At 32.7% G+C, this 13,653-nt stretch overlaps 1 protein-coding gene across 3 annotated transcripts in view; it reads left to right on the top strand.

Moving 5' to 3' along the window:
* LOC150106646 (transmembrane protein 33-like) overlaps window positions 1–7,408 on the top strand; it is a 122,841-nt gene extending 115,433 nt beyond the window's left edge. For all 3 annotated transcript variants that reach the window (XM_090392596.1, XM_090392598.1, XM_090392597.1), the window contains one exon: window positions 6,308–7,408. In XM_090392596.1, coding sequence (XP_090248722.1) covers window positions 6,308–6,446 — 139 coding nt within the window. In that variant the 3' untranslated portion in view covers window positions 6,447–7,408. The remainder of the gene's footprint in view (window positions 1–6,307) is intronic.
* Window positions 7,409–13,653: the final 6,245 nt, after the last annotated feature.

Genomic DNA, 13,653 nt, shown 5'->3' with positions numbered 1-13,653 from the left:
TTAATGCATATCAATTAATGTTATTTAATAAATAAGCTTTGGACGATCCCAGTTAAATCCACTAAAGGTAACAGACTCAGTTAGGCTTCAATCCGAATGTTGTCTGCTTATGTTATGGACTTTGCAGGCAGTTGAGAACACCAGTTCACTATAAGCAGGGAGGAAGGGGATATTGATGAACTGCCTTCTGCACATCTTTTGAGATAGTGAACCGTTATGGACTTTGCAGGCAGTCGAGAACGCCAGTTCACTATAAGCAGGGAGGAAGGGGATATTGATGAACTGCCTTCTGCACATCTTTTGAGATAGTGAACCAAGAAGTTCTTGATGCACTATCCCAGGTGTGGGGACATTATCCTAAGATCATAGATTTGTATAGAATTACTTTTGAGAAATGCCATTTTGAGTAGAAAAAATAGTTTTTTTGGGGTTTTTTTTTTGGAGGATGAGCATGAAAAAGAAGATACTACTTTTTTTTTCTTTTCCTCTGTTTTAGCGGGTGACATCCAGTTGAACATTGGCATGCAGATCTGTGTTGAAGCTTTTATTCTTATTAATTTTAAATTTTAACAGTATACAAAAACAAAAGATTATTTATTAAGCTTCTAATATTTCAAATGTGGAGGTATAAAAAGTTTAGTGGCTGCACTGCCTGGTCAGAAAGTTGAATTCCAGATGATTGGAGTTGAGCCCTCATGGTATCATGATACCTAAGGGAAAAACAACAATTGAGCATTAAGAGGAATTTCTCTGATATTCCTGGTAAGATTTATACAAGCATACTCGAAGAGGCAAAGGAAAATTGTGGAAGAAAATCTTGGAAAAGAACAAGCTGATTTCAGATGACAGTAGGCATTATCAGATTTTCATTTTAAACAAATGGGTGAGAAATCTTGGGAACAAAAGATCTGGAAATGACCTGACAAGATATTATATAGAATCATACACAGTCTAAGTTGTAAATCAGCCTTAGAATTAAAGAAGGTACAGGAAGATGGTTTGATATAAAATATGGTGTTTAGACAAAGGTTCACACCATCTCCACTGTCATTCATTATTTATATGGATCACATTATGAAGGAAAGTGGTATTAAACCTGTTATAAAAATTGTAGATATACAACTTAGCTCTTCAGTTTATGCAAATGATGTTATACTCCTATGTAAATCCAAAGCGAGTCTTCAAGATTCCTTAACTAAAATGAAGAATTCCTCCTGTAACAAATTTGGTTACATTCCACATCTACATTCTACATCCAGCATGTTTTCACAGCAGTAAAGATGCTGTGAAAATAAGCTGGGGCATTGTAAACATCAGCTGCATCCTGAATGGAGATCCTACAGAACAAGTAAAACATTTCAGCTATTTTGGCATTTTAGTGAAGATAGCAAATTAAATATAGAAGTAAACGACAAAATAAGCTAAGCTGGTATGGTAAGAAATCATGTGAATAAATTTATGTGGAATAAGAAAGAAATGATTGAAAACACTAAACTAGCTCAAGACAGTATTAATACCAGTTGATCAAACATTTGATATGAGAGTTCTGAGAAAAATTGAGGAATAAACAGAAACAGAAGGTGGCATCAATGGCAGAATCATATTAAAAATGAAGATATTAGGAAGGAATTTGACATAATATTCAAGAATGTGTGAGCAGAGGCTAATCTTGGATGGTATGGTCACTTAATCAGATTCGAGCAGAAAGTTAACAGGTATTTGATGGCAGGAAGAAGACCAAGATCTGGATTGATGCAGTTAGATGCTTTAGACCAGGGGTGTTCAACCTGTCGATCGCGGAGCGATTTTTGATCGATCTCTTGTGTAGTCCTCCTTACTTACAAATTTAATTAAAACTGAAAACATCATATTTTATTTATCATTATTTTGTATTATTTTTAATTCGCTTTAAGTGTATTGCTATTGAAAGTTTATTTTTCACTTGGTCAGACTATAATAAATTTAGTTTAATCCTTTATCCAAGTGTGTGCAAACAAAGTTTGCACCTGAAAGTATCTTCAGGACTGGGGTAAAGTGGTACAACACCAGGCAACTCCTTGCAAAGGTTGAGCAAGCTACCAACACTCCTGTCTCAGTATCTCCCATAATGCAAAACACATCTCCTTGCGGATATGTATAATGTTATGCATTAAGGGAAGGGTCACTACCCAGACTAGTTTTGACCTTTATTGAGGTCTCTTCAGTGGGAGCCAGGCCCAAGTGGAGATACCAAGGCAGAAGCATTAGCAAGGTCATCTCCTCCTATAGGAGCTGCCAAACGGTGTGCCACCTTTTGTACCACTTTACCCTAGTCCTGAAGATACCTTCAGGCACAAACTTTGTTTGCAAACACTTGGATAAAGGATTAAACTAAATTTATTATAGTCTGACCAAGTGAAAAATAAACTTTCAACATCTTTCCCTAAATCCAGAGTAATTTAATAAAAAGGTGGCACACCGTTTGGCAGCTCCTATAGGAGGAGATGACCTTGCTAATGCTTCTGCCTTGGTATCTCCACTTGGGCCTGGCTCCCACTGAAGAGACCTCAATAAAGGTCGAAACTAGTCTGGGTAGTGGCCCTTCCCTTAATGCATAACATTATACATATCTGCAAGGAGATGTGTTTTGTATTATGGGAGATACTGAGATAGGAGTGTTGGTAGCTTGCTCCACCTTTGCAAGGAGTTGCCCAGTGTTGTACCACTTTACCCCAGTCCTGAAGATACTTTCAGGCACAAACTTTGTTTGCACACACTTGGATAAAAGATTAAACTAAATTTATTATAATAATGTATTGCTATTTTTTATTTATTTTTCATTAAAATTGTCAAATCAGTAATTTTCTTATAAGTCGTGCAATGTTTTGAGAGTCTGTAAAAATAATCATATTAAAAAATTCTGAATATTTTTACGTATTAATTATGCTTGTTAGTTTTGTTTTCATACACGCAGTGTCTGCACTTGTGATGTGCTCGTTATGAAAATGTTATATTAGAAGTAACATGTAAAGAAGTAAAAAAATTTGATGTGCTTACTAAACTGAATATTTGTGTTACTTATAAGAAAGTTTGTTGTTCAAAATTAAAAATGTTGAATTTTGTGTTTTGTGAAAGACTTTCTCTTAGCGCTAATGGATACAGCGAGTCAGCCATTTTGTTGCAGTGCATAGTTTCTGACTTTTGTGGAGTGCGCATGCTCCCGGAGAGGATTTGATGTGTGATTGACAGCTGACAAGGAAAGCGTTGCGTATCCAAGTAACGGTTGTAAACAAGAGAGCGTTCGGAAGTTTTTAGAACACTGGCCAGTAAATATTCAAGTTGGAAGGAACTTGATTTTTTTGTGTGTGGCAGTCGGAAGAAATTTTATAGTGTATTCCGAAAAAGGAATAGTGGAAATAATAGGTTTCAAGGAGGAATAAGTAATGAATAAAAGGAAATCTTGAAACTGTAAGTTTTTTTAAAGTGGAAAAAGTTAAGACTGTCATTTAGTATTGTGAATGAAAGAAGAACTTGTTGCTTACATTCTAAAGTGAATGTTTTTCTTAGAGAAAATATTGATAAGGAAGTTCTATAAGTATTAAGGATGCCTGAAAGTGAATGTTTAGAAAATATATTGATTAAGAAGATTTATAGGTATTAAGGATGCATGATCTGATGAGTATTGCTACTAAAAGGAAACAAGATTTAGTCAAGAAGACTTTTATGTGTGTTACATTGATTGATGAAAAGGATCCTGAAAATGAAGTACAGAGCTGTATATAACTTCTGGAAAAGAGCCTTAACAGAAAGAGAAAAACACTATGAACATTTTTTTTGTGATTGTGAAAGAAAAGGTGTTTAGTCTTAAGAGTAAGTTTATATTTTTAAATAAGCCTTGGATCCATATAATCTGTAGTTATAGTTGTGTATTATTACTAGAAGTGTATATTTATTGTTTTAGTTTTATTTAATGTATTTTGTACTTAGTTTTGAGTCAATGATTAGTTGGATTCTGAAAGAGATAGTTAAAGTCATTGCACCAATTGGAGTGAACTTTTGTGCAATACAATAACATATAGGGACACTCGGAGTCAAAATAAAAATAATTGTTAGTAAAAGAGATTTTTATAATAAATCACCTCATAAGTATATAGTATAATTATTAACAAAGGCACAGCCGGTAGACTAAATAGTTAATATACTATATATATAAAAAAGGAGGGAATATATAAAAAAGTATAAAAAATAACAAGTCCCTTGATACAGCTGTTGTAGGCAGTGTATATAATTCCTAGCTTTATGACAGTTGATACTTGTGTGGGAAGCAATGCCTGACTTGTGTTCTATCATACAAATTTCTCCTGAGACGCATCTGCTCTTTGTAACAAATACCATTAAAGCAATAGGTATCAAGGGGCTCTCAAAACATTACACGTGTGAATAATCTAATATCATCATTTTCAAATTCCTAATATGCACCTTCAAGGGGTGTATAGGAAACTATAATTGCACAAATAAAAAATTTATACTATTACTGACTTTGTTTTGCAATCTTCACCCAAATTAGTTTTATTCTTAGGGATTGGTGTGGCAGTTCGAATGGATGCAGAAATGTGACTCTAAATACGAGACCTAAGGCTGCATTTGTTATGATACTTTGAAATCATTGCTATTCTTATTCACATGTTAGAACTATAGTAGTGTTGTGGTTGTCTGACTGTTAACATTTGATGTTGTACATTCACATAAGGTTTTTGTATTGGATGGTGGTGGAAGATGGTATTTAGATATCTCCTGATATGAGTTGGTTTCCTGTAGACCTCATGAGTTTGCATTGGTCATAGACTTCAAGGAGCATATCCAGTATCCAGAAATGGAAGGAGACTGTTTTCTTCTTCCATCGTAAAGCAGATATAAACAGTCCAAATAACTTGTAGATTCTTCCAGTTGGATCCTGGCAAAATAATTAATACTGTTGACATACCAGAGTCAAAATTTAGTCTGGCATTGTCAATTCTGTCTTTCAAACAATTCCATAAATACAAGTAATGAGCCTACAGCCAGCCTTTCTGTCATTTCAGAATGTTTATCAAAGAAAAATGAGCTGTCTAGGCACTGTTGAACGATTTGGTATCCAATGGGAAGAGTTCTTATAAGAGCTTTGGGAGGGTCATCCTTGAGGGAAAGTTCATAAGCTAATATTATCAAGGCTTTCTAGGTCAGATATATCTAGTCAGATTTTTTTTTTTTTTCATTGAAATATAAGAGCTTTTTTTACTTCTCAATATGCTGCTCTAGAAGTCTGAATATCCAGACATATCAGAGGTGAGTGAGTCCCTGACATCAACCAAGTGTAAAGGTACATTGGCTTAATATTCCTTTGGAGTACTATAAATTGTTGGTACCACAAAGTGTTTGGAAGTCAGCTGATCAGCAACTCCCTTGGGGCCAGTTGAAGATACCTTTCCAAACTGTTGGTTTTGTTATCGGTTTCTGTGTTGTATGCAGTTAGCATCCTGTACATAGTATTTGTCTGAGCCAGTGAATAGGTCTTCCATTTTTTATAAAGGTTATTTCCAAAACAGTTAATGGAGTCCTTTGTTAGCTCTGACAATGTTTTTGTTGTGACAAATATTTAAAAGGGCTGTTAGCTCTGCTTTGGAGATGTTGCTTGAGGATGGTTTAGCATTAAGTAAAAAAGTTGTCTCCTGAATATGACCAGTGTCTGCTGAGTCTCTGAGCAGGTGTCTCAAACCTTTCTCTGTATTAGTGATGTCACCTTATGGGATGTTATAAGCTAAAGTGAAGGTGAAACTTTTTAGAATTCATAGAATGGAATTAAAGTGAGGAGGAAGAACAAGAAGCCACTTCTAGTTATATAAGAATGTGCTGAGCATTAGGTACAGGCATAATTTTTTCATGGATGCTGCCAAATGAGTGGAATATGTTGTCTGTAGGTGTTATGAGTTTGGAATGTTGAGACTTTGGTGCAGTGGAATAGATGTTATGTTCAATATGAGACTGCTTGGTGGAGGTCTGCAAAAGTGGCTTAAAAAAGTTCCACATTTGATCTCTAGCGTAGGGTTTCCAGATTACGTAAGAAGTATAAAAATATATAAAATTAATAAGAATATAAAAAAAAAACCTCTTAGCCCACCTATACTACTAATATATGTAGGTTTACAGCTTTTAGTGGGTGAGTCACATAAAGAAATATATATATTCCAGAGCAATTATTATATGGTTGTACTTACTGTGTAACTGTAGTAAACTATTTGATAAAATAATTCATTTATAATATTTATTAACCTATATTTCTTAATTATAGGACTGTTTTCCATGAATTGCGGGTAATTATCGAAGTATATTCAAATCGACCTGGATTTCCCAATAGTATTCGTCAGATCTGCCACAAACTGATAGCATTTGTTTCAAATTTAGCTCCTCCCATAGCAGCAAATCAATGAGCCTTGGAGACAAAAAAATGATTTCATTTATTAAGTACAGTATATAAATCATGTTTCAGGGGATGATATAGAGATTGGTGTATATGAACAAGTATTTCTTAATCTTGTTAATATTATTAATTTCATTATACAATTTTTTTTTTTTTATTGTACAAATATTTTCTAGGTTATTGTGTTAGATTTTTAAAGTATGTTTTTGCATAATTTATGGAAATTATTTTATAACATCTATACTGGCAACAGTTCAGTTGCTTAGAATTCTGTGGGTTTGTGTGTATATACACCCACACTTCAAAATTATTAAATCTAATTTTTTGAAGCACAGTAGTAGTCTCTTAAGCCGATTATTAAAGAAAATGTGATGAAATTATAAAGATATTTTTGTGATATTAAATTAAGGTTGTCAATAATGTGCGTACTTCTGCCTATCTGTAAAGCACATGTCCATGATATGCTTATGATATGTTCCATTAAAAGTATATATTCTGTAATATATGTACAGAATGATTATTTTTGTTGATATCATAGTGATGTTAATATATATTTGGTCTTGAAATTCATTTCATCACTTTGTTTTTCCAAGTACAACAATGAAGTGATCATCAGATTAAATAAAACACAGTAATAAAATTTCATGTTATCTGTTTAAAAGAATTTGATAAACATCTTGTGCTTTTGTCTGTTTTCAATTTGTTAATAATCTAGCTTTTTATAATAGAACAAAGTATGCTCCTCTAACCATCTGTATTATTCAAGGAAGAAAGATGTAAATAACATAATGAAAATAAATAAAATTTATAAATAAAAAGGAAATTAAACGAAAGCATTTTTCTGGTTAGAAAGGAGGGGTCACAGAAGCCTTCTAATGCAATTGTCTTTCATTATAACATCATTACAGTCTCTAAAACAATGTGTGTAGTTTTTGATGATAGAATCAGAATAAACAAACTACCTTTCCCAAATGCGCTTATAACTTTACTTTCATTAGGTTTCTATCATTTTTCTATCACACAAGTCTACATATTCTTAGAGAAACTCATGTCATCACCTTACACAGGAATAGTGTAATCAGCATTAACATTCTGCTTGAATGATTAGGTGTTTTTAGTTCTGAACTGGAAAATGTTAAATTAACAATATTTACATAAAAACCACAACTTTTTTTTTTTCCTTTGGTGGAGATGGGAAGGATTAAGACTTATTCAAGGACACCTACCCATGAGTGTACCATCTCAAATTGTATGTGTAAAACTTCCATATGGAGGTAAAACAAGATGATGCATTCATCATCAGAAAGGAAAAGCAAATGACACATCAGTTATTCATGACATATTTCCAGATGTGACTGGAAAACCTTATCATAGGATTTACATTCCATTCCTTTCAATAATGAAAGGACTGAAATTTAAAGAAGCATGCGATGCCTTTATTAACCAGAAGGCATTGTAGAATATTCATGTTTCTATTAACTCACATGGCTCTTTCAATAAATCACATTGAAACTGTCAAGGCAGATAGGTATTGAATCTTTCACTGATAGCTACAGTTCAGACTATCATCCATATTTCATAATTTCATCCTGCAGAATTTAAACCTATTGCCTATTATAAATTTTAAATATTTAAAATTTTTTTAACATTCTAAACATTATACATAAAAGAATACAGATATGATTTATTCCGAACACGCAGAAAAAAAAAAAAAAATTATCATTTAACAAAATTCCAGAAATATAATTGTCAAATCAGGAATTAAATATTGTCCATATTAACAGATTTGCACTCTTGATTCTTATTTTAAAAAAATAAAAATTACTATTTTTATATAATTATTTTATTTTTAACTTGCAAATGCATTTTATAACTAGTTCATTTCTGGTACATGTATTCTCTTCTGAATTAGCGTGAAAATTTACATCATGCACAGATTAAAGAATCTGCTTCCATTGTATCTAAAGTCGCCAAAAAAGTTTGTCTTTCTGAACTTTTTTTTATATCTTTAAGAAATTAGGTTGCACATGTTAATTTCAAGTTACTTTTTTAAATTGTGATTTATTGGGTGTAGCATTGTTTAATTCTTATGATGCTACATAAATTTTTCAGATTAGTCAAACAGTTTTGATGAACTGTGAAATAAGTAAAAAAAACAATCTCTTACATTTTTAAATACTTCCTGTATTCATAAATGTAAAATAAATACACCTGCTTATGAAGGGTTTCATTCTTTTTTTTTTTCCCCTCCAGTTTGTTACATACAATATCTCTATATGCTTTCAAAATGGGAATTTTCATGAACTTCTGGTTTTTGTTTGTTTACAACAAGTATTGGATATCTGGATATTTTATTATGAAATTTAATTACAATACATGGAGAGTTAAGAGAAAATTTTAACAGTTAATGTTGTGTGTACTTGAAAATGAAATAAAAGCATAAGTAACTATTTAACTAAAATTTACAGAAATGATTAATTACATATTGCATTACATCTTACATATTAATTACATATTACATCAGTAAGAGGAATTCAGAGTTATTTCAAATCTAAAATGATATAAATTAGGTTGTGCACAAATTCACATGGAGAGAAGAGGTAAGGAATAAGAAAAGTCTCATTGAGTATGTTATTGTTGACAGTGATGTTTTCTCACTGGTGAAGGACACCAGAGTGTACAGAGGTGAAATTGGAAGTGATCACCATTTAGTCTTGAGCAGGATAAAATTGAATTTCATATTGAAAAAAAGAACATGCAAAAAAGTTTTAAAGCAAATAAAAGTTGAGCACTTTCAGATGTGAACTGTAGACTAAAATACACAAACATTATTCAAGAAAAAAATGAGAGTTTGAGACCTTGGAGATTCACTGGTAAATGCTGAAGAAAACATTGATTGATTCAGCCAAAGAGGCATGTGATGAGATTATTTGCAAGGATAGAAAAATCAGAACCTCCATGGTGGACAGTTGAAGTGGCAGTGAAGGAAAAGAAGAAAGTATATCAAAAGTTCCTGGCAAATAAGTGAGCTTGTGCTCTTAGAGAATACAGAGATAAATGTGTGAAAGCTAAACAGTGTGTAAAGCTAGCTAAACAAAAGGCATGGAAAGACTTTGGTAAGAACATAGAAAATAAATAAGAAGGTGGCAAAATATTCTGGAGGCTGTTGAAAACACTCAATAATGGAGGAAAGATTGCTGTAAAAGGAATTAGAGATGATAAAGGTAACATGAAAACTGGTGAAAAAAGATATCCTTGATGATGTATAGAGTAATTGCTTTGAAAAATTGCTAAACGAAACAATCAGTGACAGCACAGTAGTAAAAAACACTCAACGGACATGCAATCAAGAATACATATCCTTAATTGAAGTAAAAAAAAGGCCTTAAATGTGGAAAGGCTGAAGTGGATGATATTTGACCAGAAATGCTCAAGTATGGAGGTATAAACTATACAGTGGCTGCACTGCATAGTTCAGAAGGCCTGAACTATGCAGTGATTGGAGTATGCTCTCATAGTACTCATATATAAAAAGGGAAATAAAACTGAATGTGTTCCTGGTAAGTTATATGCAAGTATATTTGAGAAACGGTTAAGAAGGATTGTGGAAGGGAAGCTTGGTGATGAAACAATCTAGATTCAGGCCAAATAGAGGCTGTCAAGATCAGATTTTCACTTTATCACAAATAGTTGAGAAATCATGATAATATAACAAAGATCTGTATTTAAGTTTTGTCGATTTGGAAAAGGCATATGACAAGTGCTGAGAGAGAAGCTATTCAAAATGCTACAGTGGTATGGTGGTAGGGCATTATATCAAGCAATACTTAGTCTTTATTTGAGTTGTAAGTGAGCAGTTAGAATTGAAGGAAGTACAGGAAGATGATTTAATGTTAAATCTGGTGTCAGGCAAGGATGTACATTATCTTCTCTGTTATTCATTATCTATATGGATCACATTATGAAGGAAAATGGTATTAAACCTGATATCAAAATTGGAGATGTTAATCTCAGTTCTTTATTTTATGCAGATGATTTTATACTTCTAAATAAATCTGCTAGAATTAATTAGAAGAAACACACGTATAAACCACAGTGAAAATTATTTAATTGTAAATATTTCATCCTAAGTATCTTAGGAAATCATCAGTACAGTATTTAAACAAAATTAGGAATAACATACAGTTAGGGTGCATGATTACAATAGAATCTCATGAAAACGTGCTAAAGTAGTACAAAAAAAAAAAAAAAAACGTTAATTATTTAACACAATTTTGTATGATAATTTCCCATACTTTAGGAATAGTAAGAACGTCGTTGCAATTTAGGTTTGGTCTGTGTAGTAGGGCTTCAGAACTTTCTTTGTATAAACGTTCATGTTTAAATAAAGATCTATGTAAAAGTTTAGCCTTTTCCCAATGGATCCTATGGTTTGGATTTTCGATTCCGTGTTGAGAGAGGCCAGATTTCTGCGGTTTAAGAAGACGAATGTGGTCTTGATGTTCCGAGATGCGTTTCTGAACAGACCTACCTGTCTGTCCAAAGTAAGATAATTTGCATGAGCATGGAATCTCATAAACACCAGGTAACATCAAGGGTGAGAATTTGTCCTTAGGAGAAGGTAATAAGTTGTAAATTTGGTTGATAGGTTTGTAAGTTGTGGCAAAATTGTATTTCTTCATAATTTTAGAAAGACGTTCTGAGATGCCTTTAACGTAAGGTATGGGAATCCTATGCACTTCTTCCTGTCTGGTTTGATGTATGCAGAAGTGACTGATGATTTTTTGAGTTGTTTTAGGATTATATCCATTTAGGATGGCTGTATTTTTGATAACTTCTAATTCCTGGTTTAAAGATTCTTCAGAGGAGCAGAATTTGTGTGCTCTGGAAACTAGTGATTTAATAATGCCAGATTTCTGAGATGGATGATGAGCAGAAGAATTGTGAATGTAGCGACCTGAGAATGTAGGACGTGGCGATGGAACCGTCTTCTTTTCTTTTAATGTGTAAATCCTAAAGTATGGGAAATTATCATACAAAATTGTGTTAAATAATTAGCGGTTTTTTTTTTTTGTACTACTTTAGCACGTTATGTACGTTTTCATGAGATTCTATTGTAATCATGCGCCCTAACTGTATGTTATTCCTAATTTTGTTTAAATACTGTACTGATGATGTCCTAAGATACTTAGGATGAAATATTTACAATTAAATAATTTTCACTGTGGTTTATACGTGTCTTTCTTCTAATTATGAATGCACCACAGTTTTCGTTATTTAAAAAAATCTGCTAGAAGTCTGCAAGATTCCCTGACTAAATCGAATAACTTATCCGAAAATTTAATTTCTGGATAAAGATCCTGTAATGACTTGGTTTATGTAGGACAGATAGAAGATCACATTTGGTGGAGAATGAGGAAGAAGTTATGAAGAATTCATCTTGGCTGGGTAACCTGTGGAAAATATAGTGAAACAATCAATGGAGACAGTCATCCCATTTATCTTAAAAGTATTCAACTGTTGTGTACTTCCAATTATGACATATAGAAGTTGAAACATGGACTTTGACTGGAAAAAAAAAAAAATGACAAGTTGAGGACTACCCAGTTTAAAAGGAAGGATTACTGTTTAGTTTTACCATTCAAGATAGAAAGCACATTATTTGTGTTGGAGCTCAGACCAAGGTGAGAGATAGCCATTAAAAGATTCACATTGTCAATGAGAAGGTCATGTTGCAGGAAGAAACCATCTAAAATGGAAAAAGTTTATTTGAATGGTGGTACCCCACAGATGGAAAGCTATCTGTGGGTACCATTCATTATAGGAAAACCAAAGATAGGAGGATGTGATTAAAGAGATAGCTGAAATTCAGTGGTGTCAAAAAGCTCAAGCTAAGATGGAATGAAGGATTATGGGGAGGCCTTCATCTAGCAGTGGAAAGATGCTGATGAAGAGAATGATTTCAGATGTCCAGGAGCATTCTTTGTTGTTTAGCAATATGCTGAATGCTAAATTATTCCTGCTGCAATAACTTCTGAAACAAAATAGGCTAAACCAATCTTGAAAAATTGTTCTATTAACCCACACATTTGAATTATCTTTTTGTATGACTTGTGGCATGTTCTTAAATAAACATCCCTTGCAAAACTAGATTTTTCTGAGTGGTAGATTAGGATTGGTTTTGAGTTTAAAGTTGCCTATAGCATTGCTACCCAAAATTGTGGGCCTGTCTTTACTACTTTGTGCCCACTCACATGTGACTCTCTTTTCCTTTGTTAAACAGGTTTGTACTGGTATTTTTTACTGATTAATTCTGTCTGTCCAACATTAAACATTTGAGTAGAATAACTCTCTTCACTAATTACAGCAAACAGAATAAATTCTTGTACTAGCAGATATATTCAGTTCTTAATAACATGTAAAATGAAGCTTTTCTGTTAAACACCTGTTCAGCCTGGCCTTTGCTTGCCTGAAATTTTGACATATCACCATCACCTTCTATTTCTTCTAGTTTTATGATGGTAATCATTAGTCCATAATTTTAAAGATCTCTCCATTGCCTCTCCACAACACCTTTCCTATTAGACTTTATCAGTATGCTTCCAGTATTTTGCATGTGTTGATTGTACATATATTGTTATTTTGAAGGTTTCACCACCTAAACTGCCACCTGTATAAAATATGTCAAAAATAATATTCATATTCTTGTAATTTCAATACCATTCAAATGTTATCTTAACCTAATGGGTACTTTGCATCCACGTTATTACTGACATAAATATGTCAAAAACTGGTTCAGGTGTCTTTATTGCACAAGTTAAAAAATAATAAAATACCAGTAATCAAGATTAAAGCGATAACAGTATGATCAGAGCACACATGCACTTATCCAAATCTTATCATTAGTATCAGAACTTTCATTTTTACGATTTTCCACTTGTATGATGTTTTCTGTTATTTTGATGAAGTGTTAGATATTTTAATAAATATGAGAGTAGTGTTGAACAAATTTTGAGTATTGCTGACAAACGTTTCATTTAATATAATATATATAGCCAATCACTTCTATCAATGATGAGCTCGAACAGATAATTTTGTATTTTTGGTAGCCATATATGGGAGTAACTTTAGAAGTTTAACCTTATAAAGGGTTGCAGGTTTCTTTATAAATTCTATTTGTGGTGTTACAATTAACTATATATATCTTGGCATTATTT

This window comes from Typopeltis vanoorti, chromosome 5 (assembly GCF_054136105.1).
Source record: "Typopeltis vanoorti isolate ZY-2024b chromosome 5, IOZ_Tvanoo_1.0, whole genome shotgun sequence".
NCBI lineage: Eukaryota > Metazoa > Arthropoda > Arachnida > Uropygi > Thelyphonidae > Typopeltis > Typopeltis vanoorti.
This window is presented reverse-complemented; position numbering and strand designations above follow the sequence as displayed.